A 16414-nucleotide genomic window follows, 5' to 3' on the forward strand; every position below is an offset into this window, starting at 1 on the left:
TTCACGTAGTATGTGTAATATCTGGGAAAAATACATATATTTTGCCCAAAAAATCACAACTTCGCTCACCTCTCGAAAAGGTATTCAATTAAGCAGTATATCCCATTGCTGAGGTATATAACAATAGTTAAAGGTATTGAACTCCAGTTATAGACATGAGCATCAGGTGAGGAACTATAAGAAGAGAGAGAGTTTTTAACAACCATTACAGCCTGAGGCAGAAGGGATGCCAGAGGGCAGGATGTTCTAAAATAAACGGAAAAAAATTAAAAGACAAGCAAAGGAATGTTGGAGCAGAAGGTCTGTGGCAGCCATCATTGGCACTGAGCCACTTCATTGTCTTCAATTGCGCTCACAGCATTCCAATTTCTTAACTGTTTAATTATTACCGAATTCTAAATTATAACAGAGAAAGAACATTCCACCTCCAATCATTGAAGACAAGTTCCCATTTTTCGGGTAACCTTACTCTTACACCTAACAGTGGCCATGATCTGGGTGCCACTGAGCCTCCTTTGTGTCTTAGCCCTGATAAATGACTGATGTCGCTGCATACACGGGGGTTGCCACATTGCATGGAAGCCTGAAGAAATAATGTAAACTATACTCTCACTGCAGGCTCTACTAGACTTCTCACCACTGCATGTTTCGTGCTCCAAAATCCCTGAATTTGACATATCATACATGGGACTCTTAAGAAACTGAAAAAAGTACTACCAGTACAGATAGCTTACAAAGTTTACAAAGCCATGTAAGGCAGTGCAAATTGTCACTTGCGTGGCTTTGTAAATCTGAAATAAGGAAAAGTGCTGCCTTGCGTCACCTTGTCTGATGCAAGGACAACCCAACTTCTTGATACATCTGGCTCACTTCAATGTATAGCTGGAGGAATGGTTGGATAGATATGTGGTAAAGTTGTGTCATTCGGTGTACAATCTAACAGTCACTTAACTCTTTAGTTTTCATATAGTGCTTCATACTGAAGTTTGGGTTGTCTCTAAGCACTGCAACTGACCTGTGTTATTATTATCCAGTATAATATGACTCAGCTTACTGACCATGGAAGAATGAAAGAGTGAGAGCCTGATTTAGAGTTTAGCAGATCGTTTACCCCGTTACAAGTGTGACGGAGTAACCCATTCTCCTTATTACAAGGGCATTATATCCCGTGACACTTGCAATACGATGAATAGGATATCCATCATGCTTGTGACTGATTAACCATCCACCAAACTGAAAATCAGGCCCTTAGTTGGTAAATGTATGATTCAAACGATTGACTTGCAGGTAACTACATATTTCAGCAGCGAGCGTTGAACTCACAGAGCCATCTTGACGGCTGTCCTGGGAACACTGCCCTTATTTTACCTAAGGTAATGAATATGCGTATCTCATTTCAGGTGTCTGCCTTATTCAAAGACGGGACCATAGGTGGTAACATCAATATTGTGATTGTTGGACTCATACTCCTGGAAGAAGAGCAGGTATGTTCAAGAGACTGCCCATGCTGCCGCAAAAACAACACTAACAATTTGTTTAAATCTGCCCTTTTCTCTCCTTAAATTGATTCTCTATTAAAAACACTAGTAGGAGAAAGGCACCTTGACTTGACAAATATTCAATTAAAAAGTTTGTGTGTGTACAGATATTTAATTCAACTTGAAATCCACTCAACATCACACTCCGTAAACAACTCTTGATAGACTAATGTTAACCAGAGATCTTAATGACAGTGAGACATTGTATTAATAGCGCTTTGTTCCTTGTAGTTTCAGACTTAAAACAGTTTAGTCTAACTATCAGCAAGCAATTAATTACATATACATAATAATTCCCTATGTATATATTGATTACGTCCATTGAAAAAAGTTAATTGCGTTTGAAATGAACAGTGAGAACCTTTTGTACTATAGAAAGAACATTTCTTTGAAGGCGTACAGACAAATATAAAAGTGGGAAATTACTGAGTAGTCTTTGGAAAGCACCAGTCCAACTGAGCTAGCCATGACAACATTTCGCAGTGGATTACAAGATGTGTGGATGTTGTTAGAGCTGAATGGGTTCCCAGTGCCATTATCAGTCATTATCAGTCAATCAATCAAACAGGATTTTTAAAGTGCTGCTTATCAGCCGTGAGGATATCCAGGTGCTAGGGGAAGGGAGGATATTCTGCTGGTGGATGTCATAGGTCGAACAGTCAGGTCTTAAGGTTGTTTCTGAATTCTTGCTGTGTGGACGGGGGGGGGGGGGTCCAGAGGTGAAGTTGGAGGCTGATCCAGGTTTTGGCAGCCAGGTAGGAGAAGAAACGGCCACCTATCCTGCTGTAGCGGCATCGAGGAGTGTGAGCGAGGGTTTCAGATAGCAGTTGTCTCATGTGTTGGTGGAAGTTTAGCCTAGGGTTGAGGTAGGCTGGTCTAACATTGGGAAGGGCTTTGTAGATATAGGTCAGCTTTTTGACTGACATCCCTTGTGTATTGGGAGCCAGTGGAGGGATCTGAGGTGAGGGATAGTTTGGCCTCCCCTTGGGAGGTCGAGGATAAGCCTGGCTGCTGCGTTCTGGATGGTTTGTACTCTGTTTAGAACTGTGTGTCTGGTGGCGCAGTGGACTAATGCATCCACTGTAGAGGCATGTGTTTAACCTCATGGTCACAGGTTCTAATCCTGGCGGGTCCACTCAGCCTTTCATCCACCTGAGGTCGATAAAATGAGTACCATTGAGTTGGGTAACAATATGTATCTGTTTTTCAGTGCCTTGAGACCCTTGGGTGATATGTGCACTTTACAAATGCACATGTTATGTATTATGTTATGGGTGGTGATCCCTATGTAGAGGGTGCTGCCGTAGTTCAGGTGGCTGGCCGGTGAGGTGGCAGTCGATTGCTTTTTCCAGGACTTCAGCCGGTAAGGGTAGGAGGGAGATAGGCTGGCAGTTTTTGAGTTCTTGGGGGTAAGCGGAGGGTTTTTTGAGCAGGGGTTTGATCTCAGGGTCTTTCTGTTGTGCCAGGACGTAGGCAGCAGAGATGCAGGTGTTGAGGATTAGGTGAGTTATTTGCTGATGGAGTTGTTCCCCAGGTTGACCATGTGGTGGGAACAGGGTTCCTGGGTGCAACTGAGTGGATGGATCTACTGATGGTGGTGGTAGTCTGTGTGGTGAGGGGCCCCGAGCTGTGCACATCCTTGGGGAGGGTATGGAGTCGGTGAGGGTGAAGAGAATGTGGGAGTTGGAGATAGTAGGTTGGGGTTCGAAGTGTTAGTAGGAGGCGGAGATTTTGATGTAGAAGTCTGCCAAAGTGTTGCAGAGTTTTTTTTGAGGGAGTGATGGCGCTTTCAGCTGCTTGGGGTTTGGAGAACTCTTTGACGATGCTGAAGAGCTCCTTGCTGTGATTGGAGCTTGCTTCAAGGCAGATGGTCAAGGATTCCTTATGGGCTTTTTTTCTCAGGAGCAGGTGGTAGTGGTTTAGGGCCTATTTGAAGTTGGCTTGGCCGTTGGGCGTTTTGCTGGCACACCAGATTCTTCTCAGTCGTTTGCAAGTGCATTTGGAGGATTTGACTTACCGAGTGAACCAGCTGGTATGTTTGATGGGTCTGTCCGGTCTCGCAGGTTTGCAGGGATGACTCTGTCAGCGCATTCTGTGATCCATGGGTTGAAGTTCTTGACAGCCACCTCGAAGGTGGATGCATTGAGGGTGTCAGTCCAGAGGTCTTCAGTTACCTTGTTACAGCTCTTGTGGTGGTGCCAACACGGTGCTGTGGGTGTCAGGGGTGGCTGTGAGGGAGAAGTGGATGATCGAGTGGTCGGACCAGGTTATTTCAGAGGTGTGGCCATATCTGATCCTGTTGCAGGTTGTGAAAATGGGGTACAATGTATGCCCGGCTATGTGTGTGGAGTTGGTGGCTATTTGTGTGAGGCCAAGGTTATTCATGCTCTCGATAAGGTTAGCCATGTTAGTGGTCACTGGAGTTCTCAAGGTGGAAGGTAAGATCCTCGAAGAAGAAGATATTTATGGATTAGGTGGCCAGGGGGAAAATAACGTTGAAGATGGCCTCGCAGAAGGTGGACCATGGTCTTGGCAGTCTGAATGCCATAGTGCCAATAATGGTGGCTTTCGAGTCTGAGCAAAGTTGGAAGTTGAGGTGTTCCATGATAGGGGTGGTGTCCTCAGTGGATGCTGCAAAGTGGAGGGATTCTTTGTGAATGATGGCTATACCATCTCCGTTTTTGTTGGCACAGTCCTGGTGCATGCTCTTGTATCTACATGGTGTGACAGTGGCAATGTCTGGTCCTGAGGCAAGGTTTCAAAATGTCTCAGTCAGGGAGATGGTGTTGGCTGTGAGGGAGGTAATGGTGTCTCAGATTTCTGTGGCATGTTTGTGGAGGGAGCAGGAGTTGATCAGGAGGACACTGGATTCCCCCTGGGTCAGTGGATGTGGGCAGGAACTCTTTGGACAGCAGCCTGATGCTGCAGCAGAACCAGCAGTATCAACAGGAGAAGGATCCTGCTGTTGGGTGTGGGGATGTGCGATTGCAGTTTTAGCTGCTTGGTCTGGGGTTCAGGGCTGTTATTTTGGTGCTGGTGTAGCTGTAGGTAGGCGAGATTCAGGGATCTTGGCCTTGGGCACAGTCCAGGCACCAAGGGGAACAGATGAGCTTGCCTCTGGCCCACCTTTGGCACATCAGTGGAGCGCCCTCTGTGAGGCTGCACTGCGGATAGCATTAAGTAGGTTCCTGGGCAGGGTCGCAAGAGGCCGGGAAGCTGAGGGAAGATCAAGTGGGGAACAATGGCAGCAAAGTTAGCAGTTAGGTGGGAGGGAAAAATTTGAGTATGGGAAATGAAGGAAGGAGGAAAAAGGCTGTTAAATGGAGGCAAAAGTCAATGGAAGGAAAACGAGGGGAGAAAGGCCCCCAAATGGAGGCAAAATTCAATGAAAAAAATGAGAGAAACAAGAAAGTTAAGTGCAGGCAAAAGTCAATGAAACAATAGGAGAAAAACAAGTGACAAAATGGCAGTTAAGTGGAGGCAAAAGTTAATGAGTGTGCGCAGGGTCATATTTCTGCCACACACCATTGCTAGTACCTGCACCAACTGATGGCCTGCTTGTTCCCTTGACTCGAACCAGTGCAGGTTACTGGCATCTTCTTTTTCCACATTAAAACAGTAAGCAGTATGTAACCAACGCTAACACATACATGCATGCACACATGAATAGAGGCTTTCACTTTCATACATGAGTGATCCAAATAGGAATCTGGAGCAGAAAGTCTACACCACATTACCCCAGGCAAAAAGCCAGAAGATCAACAATGCAAAAAGAAAAGACAGGCTTCTTAGCATATCTTTACTGGTATATAAGGTTTTCATTGTTGGACAGTTCCTGTGGGTACAGTTGCATGCAGCTGCAGCAAATGATACTCATTGTAGTCCAGGCTTTTAGACATAGTAGAATGAGGAGAAGAGAGGAGAGGGCAGAAGTTGATATTGGCAACATGCTGGTAATGGTTAATACATTAGGATTGGGCTTTACTCGGATCAGGGGCGTGGCTTGGAAGAAGATGGCAGTGTGAGCCTGCAGCTCCGTACCAGGGGAACGTTTTGGCAACAAAACGTTTGAGTGCGTAGCCCAGAATATATCAGATGCTATTGAACTAGGTGCATAACAACCTTATGCATGCCAGGAAGCCTCCAACTCCAGCTCGAGCATCCTCATCCAGCATCCTCATAAAAGACTGCACACGTAGCCATTGTATGGATCATAATGGCACCGCGCGGCTGACTTTTTGAGAATGGAAAACCGGCTGACTAGCCAACAACAACTAAAGAATCCACAATACCCACATTACCCACAAACAAGTAAGCAAGATTGCCCGTGTGTGTGTTCACTTGGTTTGAATACCTGCATATCTCCAATCCTGAGTGAAAATTTTTGAGTACGATACAGAGAGCAAATCTACCATGGTGGCACCATATGCATCACACTGAGATTGATAACCTGCAACACCTCTGACGAGCTTTAAGTATAGAGAAAATAACAAAGGAGGGGAGAGAGAGATATATATCGTATGGATTAGTTCTCCCTGGTCATATATGCATAAACAATAGGAATCCACCTAAAGATAGAGGGAGTGTTTCCCAACGTGGTAGGGAGCACTCAGTGCTTGTAAAATATCCCTCACACACCAAAAGGACCCTTGGTGTCATGCTTCATCATTGGGGTCTTCGCACCCCTCTACAGGATGCGGCGTGATACTACCTATGACTACGCAGGAGCACTTACTTAGATGGCTATGTGTGGTGTATGTGAGGATTTTTTACTATGTGAGTGAGTAGGGAGGTTATAAAGTGAGTGATGGTTAAAAAGGACCTGGCTCGTGGGGTAGGCAGAAAATTTTAATGAGCCCCCGGGCTGGCCCTGCTAAAAAGGTATCGGTGGAGGTATTAAAGCAATACTATGTGCATTACCTCCTGTGTGTGTCAACATGTTTCGGAGTCGTAACTTCTTCTTCAGGATGGGGTACACAAATCCCCACCTTACTCACGTGTTTCTATTTAAAAATCTGTTATGTTTATCAAAAGTGAAATGAAGTGCAGGCTATAATGTACCTACAGGTTTTATGACGAAAAAGTTTCTGCAGATAGCGAAACCTGTAAAGGAAGAGGAAACATTTTTTTCCTGGTAATTCGCTCCTTTCAATTCACGAGGTATAGTGACCTGTGGAAAAACATGATCATATATATATATATATATATATATATATATATATATATATATATATATATATATATATATATATATCCTACTTGTGATATCGTGCCCTGTGAAAAAAGAAGGAATGCACAAACATATAACATAAAACACACGCTTTAGTTGTTAACCTTACTGTTCATCCTTTGGCATATTGGTAGCAGGGGAATATGTTTAACCCAGTCAAAAGCCTACTTATTTTTTTCTTATAGATGCCTCATGAGCCTCAACACGTAGTAGACTGTTGTGCCGATTTTACACCTGTAAATAATTCAGAGTTTCAGGGTTTGTTCTACTTACATATGTTGCACGTTGACCCTCGTTTACTGTAAGTTGCCATACTCACGATTCCTCTGAGGTAATAGCTCCTTCCTGCCCCGTATGTGGCTCCGCAGCGAGTGCGGTGACTGTGTGGGACCTCCTGTTATATAGGGAGTTGTGTTAGTCAATTAGGTGCCAATTGTCGTTAATTGACCGGATATGCCCATGTTTGGGCAATGTGTGTGAGGGGTATTTTACGAGCTTTAAGCATAACCCTCCATAAATATGCATCTTTAAATCTCTTTACCTAAATAACAACTAAATCTCTACACGATGTGGCTACGCTTCAAACAATGACAAACTTCATGGGGGCCATACCGTTTTGCTGAATTGCCGATCTGTGATTGGAGTGAAGTAACTTCTGACACTAAGCAATGATGATCGTCAGTGTATCAATATACTGTGATTATCTGTGACTAATCATCGTATACCCGCAGATTTAAATGCTGTGCTTGAGCTACAACCTTTTAAAATAACTCTCAGCAATTATCACTCGGCACAAAGCCGTGCTTAAAAAACTAAAATGGCGGCTCTGCATGTTCCGCACTGTGTGCAGTTAGCCCATGTTCAGTCAGCTACCCCGGGTTGTACACACCTTACACCCGACATGCCTTAATGCGCAACTAGGCAGCAGCAGAGCTTGGTGAACTTCATGGGGACGTGCAGGGTTTGAAATGAGGTCTGATCACCTAACATTGGTTTTGAGCTAGATTGGCGCAAATAGCCTATTTTCAACATCCTTGATGGAGGGTCCCAGTCACTGCCCATGATACACTAGTATTTGCATGCTTGTGTAAGAAGAGTGATCCAGGGTGCTTGAGCAGTGATCCAAAGAGCAAAATGGCGGTGTAATGAGTGCAGCCAGATTCTTAGCCATGAGCATCGGTGGATGAAACATTGCAGTCATGTTTTAAGTGACTTTGAATGAGCTGTGTAATAGTGATCATTAGTGACAGACAAGCGGCCTCTCTTACTGAACGTAGTAATCCAGACATAGTGTGTCTTTAACAAGTGGAAACTGGATATATCTATAGCGATCTATAGCGTCTTATTATTATTGACCAAACAACAGCTGAACCAAGAGTGATCTCTGATCACTCGTGCATCACTCAATCAATAACTGATTCTTCACTGGATAAAAAACAAACTAAATGGAGTTTCAATGAAGCTGCTCAAACACAACCTTAATTGACTTCCTACAAGAAAGTAATAAAAATTACTCCTCTGACCTCATTAGACGGGAGGCACTTAAGGCCACGGTGTGAGGTTTGATTATCAAAAATAGATCCAAAATGAACAAAGAGGCTAATAACAAACGTGTGGAACTAGAGATGAAAATCATAGAGAATTTTAAATAAAATCGATTTTGATGTCAAATTATAGCAAGAGATTTTTGGTTTTGCACAAATGACATAGCACAAACACAAGTACTGAATTCCATCAGTGAACACTAATATTAGAAATTGGAGAATTAGTTGAGGGGAGTGAGAACCCACCTCAAATAATAATCACAATCCTTGCGAGGTTGAACCACAAAAGTCTTTAAATTAATCTGTGCTTAACTCTATTATAGCTTGGCACAAAGGAAGTCAGGCTTATCTTGCGCCAATCTTTAAAGTATTTATGGAACACTCAAACAGTAATAAAGTAAAAACACAACATAAGAAAAATCCCAAACAAAACAACAATATTCCAATAAGTACAACAGGAGCTGTGAATTTTTAAAGTTTTAAGTAAAAATAGCTCCAAGAAGCACAAAGTTGCAGGCATGGTCATCTAGTTGAACTGGACTTGGTCAGAGTCGAAAGTTTAGGCCGGCTGTGATGGAGCGCAGATCGAATACAAAGACCAGGTTTATCCCAGTGGAAAGTTTACCTTCTAACTTAGTCCAGTTTTCACACAAAAGAAACTCCTCAACGGGGTCATCAACACTCAGGCTATCATCTTGAGTCATAAAGGGGCTCATCAACAAGCAGGTTGCTCAAGTCTCAGGCATTGGCTGGAACTTTGCATTGACACGAAGAGCTGGTTGACAAGCGGAACTTCACATTGGTGGGTAACGCAGAATGTTTGTTAATGACACAAAGAGCTCCGCGTGGTGAGATCTGGGATCTGTATTCAAAAAGTTTGTGAAGACAGGTAGATGCGGGTCCCATGTTGGCCTGAGTGATGTTGGCTAGCATTCACAAGTAGACCATGGACAACATTGCTTAAGAATGAGTGCCGGTGCTGAAGATCTGCTCAGAAGCCCGAATTCGGTGCAATAAGAAGTCGGTGTTCTAAATACTAAGGCTGCATGGCCTTAAATCCACCTCATGCTTCTTTAATGCACTGCTAGACACTCCCTGCCCCTTCACCTCTCTCTTGCAAGTTCATACTTTCTTCTTTTGTGACAGTTTTTCAGTCTTTCTCTTCAACTGTCTTTCCAATTTGTGTGTTTTCCCTCTCTTGCTCTCTAGAAATATCTGATGCTGAAAAATAAACACCAGTCATCAAAAATAAGTGCCAGTGGCTCCCACGATTACCACTGGTTCAAATTAAGCACTGGTGAGATGGTTATTTTTGACACGAAGAGCCCAGCACCTTTGCTTTTTCTCCTGGAGTCCAGTTTTTGCAGTTTTGGGGTTGGAGAGAGCGCTCTGACACCAGCCAAGGGCCTAGGACCTGAAGGGACACCTCTTGAGGGTTAGTACTCACTGCAGCAGAGGCCAGCAGTAGGGTTCAGGCAGTTCTGCTTGGTACTGGTCAGCTGGACAGTTGCGGGGAAGGCCTCTGGAAGCTTTTTGTGTCTCTGTAACTCAAGCAGAAGGCCGGATTAATCACTTCTGCAGTCCTGAGTTGGAGGCTAACAGGTCCAGTTTTCTTTCAGGCTTTATTTTATTTTAGACAGCAGGACGGCCTTTCTTCTGAGGCTCCACAGGTCCAGGATTGTTCTGAGAGTGTCATTTTTATACCCAGTGCCAGCATGTGTGTGAGGCATGCCCCCTCTGTGTAGTCCTAAACTGGTCTGGTCGGTTCTTCGTTTATCGCTGAGTTTGGCTCCAATATTTCTAGGGGGACATGGGACAGGCCGACCCAGATGTGGACTGCATTGCCAGGGATAGGGCATGCATCTTCTGAAGTCAGGAAGCGGGTCAAGTGAGACCTCTGAATATCCTTTGAAGCTCAGGAAGGGCTGGGAAGAACCCACCAAGCTATCCCGCCCAGGAGATGAGCACCCTTCCCCACTTCCAAGGCCCTTTTGTCCCCTATATGGAAGAAATACACATTACGCCACAGGAGAACCATTAACAGTCATGTGACCCTGGGCACTGGAAGAAAGGCACTTTTGGAGTCAGAAGAAAATTGCCAACTTTCTAGAAGTGACATTTCTAATTATAGTAATTTTAAATGTGACTTTACCATTAAAGAGGATTTTAGATTGCAATTCAAATGAGTGGAATAAGTATTTCTCTAGCTGTCCCAAACTAAGTTGTCCCTTATTAAATGTAATAAGGTAATCCAGTGTTAGTCTATGTGAAAGCTAGCTTTGCTGCAGTGAAAACACAACATTTTGAATACCAAGCAGCCTACACTTTGAACTATTACTGCCTATCTCTGGGGTGATTTATAAGTATTAAAAAGGAAGGCTTATGCCTGGCAAAATTTGCTTTTTGTCAGGTCAAAATGGCAGTTTAAAACTGCACTATAGCTTCTAATGGCAAGCTTGAGACTTGTTTGACAGTACTACTTTAGTGGGTGGAACAATGAGTGCTGCAACACACCAATAGCATTTCATTTACAGGTCCTGGGTACATGTACTAATAGGGACTTTAAATTAAAGTAAATGTAATGGAACAATCAGGTGCATAGTTGCCATTGTTAACATGTTTAGAAAGGAGAGCACAAGCACTTTACCACTGGTTAGCCAGAGGAAAGTGCAGAGTCCTAAATCTATCAAAAACAGGTTCAGCAAAGAAAACCACAAATCTGGGTTGATCCTGCAGAAAGGTCCAACACATAGATTTTGGTATCAGATGCACACTTTTTATTTCATGCAATTTCCCCACAAAGTATTCATTTCATGAAAAGAACATACGTTTTGCTTTGGGAAAACTGTTTTCATTTTTGTTAATGTATATTTTGTCTTCCAACAGCAGCTTGTCATTTTTACCAATTGCTCAAATGTGCAACTGCCTATAATGCACACATTTACCTTACATACTTCTTTACTAAAATCACATGTCAGGGGTGGTCACTGTGATGAAATGGATGCAAACAATATGAGAAGTTTGGCTATCATTAAACCAAAGCCACAATTATGAAATCAATTTTCAAAGATTGTTCACAGTGGGGCATCAGGGTATTTCATCATATTCAACTGAAACAGTCCCCAGCCCCCTGCGGGGCCCCTTTCCAATAAGTGAGAGAGCTTAGAGCCTGCAGCTTCAGCTAACCACAGGCTAGAAGCATTCAAATTTTGCAGTGAGCATCACCAGAGGTGCCCAAACTGCAATGGTTTGTTTATCCTATCTTATTAAATATTTATGCGTTTATTATCACATTATTTTATTGGTTCTTGCATAGTAATCGTCTGGGATTGGAATATGTCCCAGATATATTTAGAGGGCCCCATGTATTGAATAGAAAGAGGCCCATCTTTTATCTTCAGCTGGCCTTTATTATTTCCGGGAAATCCGAGATTCTACTGTTCGGCGGCGCCAAATGTGTGTGGGATATCACGTGGTGGCCGCCTTTATTAGGAAGGGCTCCCACCCCGAAACAACACGCCAGGAACGTAGGCGTCATTATGGATCAATCAATCAATCAGTGACACTTATAAAGCGCGCTACATACCCGTGGGGTCTCAAGGCGCTGGGGGGGGGGGAGCCGCTACTGCTCGAACAGCCAGGTCTTCAGCTTCTTCCTGAAGGAGAGGTGGTCTTGGGTCAGGCGCAGGTCGGTCGGGAGGGAGTTCCAGGTCTTGGCGGCCAGGTGGGAGAAGGACCTTCCTCCTGTAGTCGCTCTTCGGATGCGGGGGACGGCGGCGAGGGCGTGGTTGGCTGATCGGAGGTGGCGTTTGGGAGCGTAGAAGTTGACTCGGCTGTTGAGGTAGCTCGGGCCTTGGTCGTGTAGGGCTTTGTGTGCGTGGGTGAGGAGGCGGAAGGTGATTCTTTTGTTGACGGGGAGCCAGTGAAGGTCTCGCAGATGTCCGGAGATGTGGCTGGTTCGTGGGATGTCGAGGATGAGTCTGGCTGAGGCGTTCTGGATCCGCTGGAGTCTCTTCTGGAGCTTGGCGGTGGTCCCGGCGTAGAGGGCGTTGCCGTAGTCCAGTCGGCTGGTGACGAGGGCCTGGGTGACGGTCTTCCTGGTCTCGGTGGGGATCCACCAGAAGATCTTCCGTAGCATGCGTAGGATGTTGAAGCATGCCGAGGAGACGTTGTTGACTTGCCTGGTCATGGAGAGGGAGGAGTCCAGGATGAAGCCCAGGTTGCGTGCATGGTCTGTCGGTTTGGGTGCGGTGCCCAGGGCGGGAGGCCACCAGGAGTCGTCCCAGGCGGAGGGAGAGGAGCCCAGGATGAGGACCTCCGTCTTGTCCGAGTTCAGTTTCAGGCGGCTGGTCGTCATCCACTCGGCTACCTCTTTCATCCCTTCGTGCAGGTTGGCTCTGGCGGCGGCGGGGTCGTTGGTCAGGGAGAGGATCAGCTGGGTGTCGTCGGCGTAGGAGATTATGCTGAGGTTGTGTTTGCGTACGATGGCCGCGAGGGGGCTCATGTAGACGTTGAAGAGGGTGGGGCTCAGAGATGATCCTTGGGGGACGCCGCAGATGACTTCGGTGGCCTCTGACTTGTACGGTGGTAGGCGGACTCTCTGTGTTCTCCCGTCGAGGAAGGAGGTGATCCACTCCAGCGCCTTGTCCTGGATTCCGACGTTGCTGAGGCGCCGTACTAGGGTGCGGTGGCAGACCGTGTCGAATGCCGCGGAGAGGTCTAGGAGGATGAGGGCCGCTGTTTCTCCATTGTCCATCAGGGCTCGGATGTCGTCGGTGGCGGCGATGAGGGCGGTCTCGGTGCTGTGGTTGGCTCGGAAGCCGGACTGTGAGGGGTCGAGGGATCCGTTCGTCTCGAGGAAAGCGGCCATCTGCTTGTTGACGGTCTTCTCGATGACTTTGGCTGGAAACGGGAGGAGCGAGATGGGGCGGTAATTCTTGAGGTCGGTGGGGTCCGCTGTTGGTTTCTTGAGTAGGGCGCTGAGTTCGGCGTGTTTCCAGCTCTCGGGGAAGATGGTGGTGTCGAGGGATGTGTTGATGATGTCTCGCAGGTGGGGTGCGATGACAGCGTCGGCTTTGTTGAAGACGTGGTGAGGGCAGGGGTCGGTCGGTGATCCGGAGTGGATGGAGTTCATCGTGCGGATGGTGTCTTCGGTGCTGATCGGGGTCCAGGCGCGGAGGGTGGTGGTGGGGGGTGGTTGTTCGGTCATGGTGTGCGTTGGTTGGTTGTTGAAGCTGTTGTGTATGTCCGCGATCTTGTTGTGGAAGTATGAAGCCAGGGAGTTGCAGAGGTCTTGCGATGGGGTGATGTCGTTGTTTCCTGCGCTGGGGTTGGAAAGCTCTTTGACGATGTTGAAGAGTTCCTTGCAGTTGTGTGCGTTGTTGTCCAACCGGTCCTTGAATGCTGTTTTCTTGGCGGCGCGGATCAGCTGGTGGTGTTTCCGGGTGGCATGGATGACACCCTATCCATGAAAGAGCATGTTCAAGTTCTCTGCGGGAAAGGTTTCGCAATCTTGAAACTTCTAGCCAGACTGTTTCCTTGGAACCCCCTGGACTGCAGGCGTGCTGTCACACAGGCTTTGCTGGTCAGTCATCTGGACTATGGTAATGCGCTCTTCGTGGGGATGAATGAGCACCTATTTACACGTCTGCAAGTTCTGCAAAACTCTGCAGCTAAACTCATATGCAATAAAGGCAAGGTCGATTCCACCTCGGACTGCCTGAGAGGACTTCACTGGTTACCTATGCGCCAAAGGTCGGTTTTTAAGTTGCTCTGCCATGCCCACAGGGCCCTCCACAAAATCGGCCCCATCATCCTCCAGGGAAAGATTGAATTCTACGTCCCCACTAGGAACCAACGCTCTCTCCAGTCCGCCCTGGCAAGAACTAAGCGCATATATAAAGCCAGGACTGGTGGACGCTCATTCTCCCATCTGGCTGCAAAGAAATGGAATGAGCTCCCCCCTGACTTAAGGCTTACCACTAACTATCTCCTGTTTCGAAAGAAATTAAAGACCCATCTCTTCCCCAAACTCTAATGTTCACCTTAGTACAGCTTGCAGTAGTCTCAGTACTGGTATAAGCACCTTGATATCCCCTGGGATGAGTGTTGCACTCTACAAATACCCCCCAAAAAATATATATATATATATCAGGGTCCTTCACACCTTGTGCTCTTACAATTCAATGGGACCACATTTATGAATGAAGGGAATTACCCAGTTAAATCAAACGCTCCAAAAATTATGATTGACGCCCATTGTACGAAATACTAAAATGTATACTGAGAGCCATGGCAGATTGGGCTGAGAATTACACATCTTGAAACAGATGCAACAATATTATCTCCTGAGTTTTCCAACTATTGGCTAAGACTTTTATGCAACTACACTGCACTTAATTGCAGGCAGCTAAAGCAATTGTCAATGTATGTGTACTTTTTAGTAGGGGTGAGTGTGACTCGCATAATTCTGTATTGCATAATTATACAGGATTACCTAAAAATTCTGCAAGATTGCACAGAATTATATGGAAAGAGTAATTTTAGATTTAGTGCTATATTCTTAGTGCAAAAATGCCCCCTTGAGTCCAGAATGGACGGGATGATGCATTTTGTGCTAAGAAATAGTGCAAAATGCAATAGAACATGAAGAGCAGTGCGAAAATTTGCACTAGGGGTAGGATTTTCCCTCAATTTACTCTTGGCATGTAGATCTAGTTTTTAGTGCAAAAGGCACTTTTGCATCCAAGTTGGATGCGAGGATGCATTTTGCACTAAGAAAATAGCCCTAAATGCAACAGAACATAAACAGCAGCGTGAGCAGCTACTCACACTTGCTAAATGTGCTAACACCGTAGGGTTTTCCTCTCAAAATTACTTTTAATTACACAAGTGGGCGTAAGGGCATTAATATGAGTAACTCCACGTCAAAGAAAGACATGGAATTACTAAAAATTACTCTGATTACTCCAGCATAATAAAAATTACTACCAGGTCCAATTTTGAATGTTTTGGTCCTTGTTATGTTATGTTATGTTAAGCTTTATTTGTAGAGAGCACATGTACACCAGGTTGGTTTCTTGGTGCTGCTCTGAAGGTGTTAGACTGAGGTGTTACTAGTATGCCTGTTTAAATAACCATGTTTTCAGGAGTTTGCGGAAGCTCAAGAGGTCTCCAAAGGCAGGGAGTTATAGTATTTGGGGTCTAGGGTGGCAAACCTTGCCCCCCAGCGCATTTTAGCCTGAAAGGAGGTGGGATCAGGAGATGCATACGGGCAGATCACAGGTTGCAGGCAGGGGTGTACCTATTGATCAAGCTGTTGATGAATTCTGGGTTTTTGTTATTCAGGGATTTGAAGATAATGCATCCCACCTTGAAGGCACATCTCTGGGTTATTGTGAGCCAGTGTAACTTCTTCAGTAGAGGGGTAATATGTTGGCGCCTGTTTTCTTGAAAGATCAGCCTGGCCGCCTGGTTTTGAACCATTTGAATGCGGTTGATGAGGTATGCCGGGATGTCAAAGTAAAGGGAGTTGGCATAGTCGATGTGGGATATTACCATAATGAGAACTGCCTGTATTTTTTCTTCCTGATTAAGGAACCTGCTGACTTTCCTTATTTTTTCTTAGCTGGAAACAGCATGTTGAGATCACTGATCCAATTTGATTTTTCATGGTCAGTTCATTGTTGATTATGACCCCCAAGGTTTTAGGAAATGTAGAGGGGACGTGGGGTTGTCCCAGACCTTTAGGCCAGAAGTGGGAGCTCCAGGAGTTCCAAGGGCCACCTGTGAGGATGACTTACGTTTGTCCGCATTTCATTTGAGGTGGTTGCTGTTCATCCAGTCACGGATGAACAGCATTGTCGTCTAGAATTCGTGGACAGTGGTAGGGTAGTTATTGATAGGGAATATTAGTTGAAAATCATCTGCGTGGTTGAAGGTTTGGATTTTCCTTTCTTTTAGGGCATGGATCAGTGGGAGAAGGTATAGAGTGAATAAGTGAGGGGAGAGTGAGGAGCCCTGGGGAACACCGCAAGTGTTTTTAATCTTGGGGGTTGTGAAGTTTCCCAGGCGGATCGCTTGGTAACAGTTTCTGAAGAAGG

The 16414-nt window shown here is 45.5% G+C and overlaps 1 protein-coding gene across 1 annotated transcript in view; it reads left to right on the forward strand.

Moving 5' to 3' along the window:
- The window catches only part of ADAMTS16 (ADAM metallopeptidase with thrombospondin type 1 motif 16), a 975864-nt gene that overhangs the window by 222435 nt on the left and 737015 nt on the right, over positions 1-16414 (forward strand). The window contains exon 6 of the mRNA XM_086965269.1: positions 1401-1484. Within this exon, the coding sequence (XP_086821395.1) occupies positions 1401-1484 (84 nt within the window). The remainder of the gene's footprint in view (positions 1-1400; positions 1485-16414) is intronic.

This window comes from Lissotriton vulgaris, chromosome 4_1 (genome assembly GCF_964263255.1).
Source record: "Lissotriton vulgaris chromosome 4_1, aLisVul1.2, whole genome shotgun sequence".
In the NCBI taxonomy this organism is placed as follows: Eukaryota; Metazoa; Chordata; class Amphibia; order Caudata; family Salamandridae; genus Lissotriton; species Lissotriton vulgaris.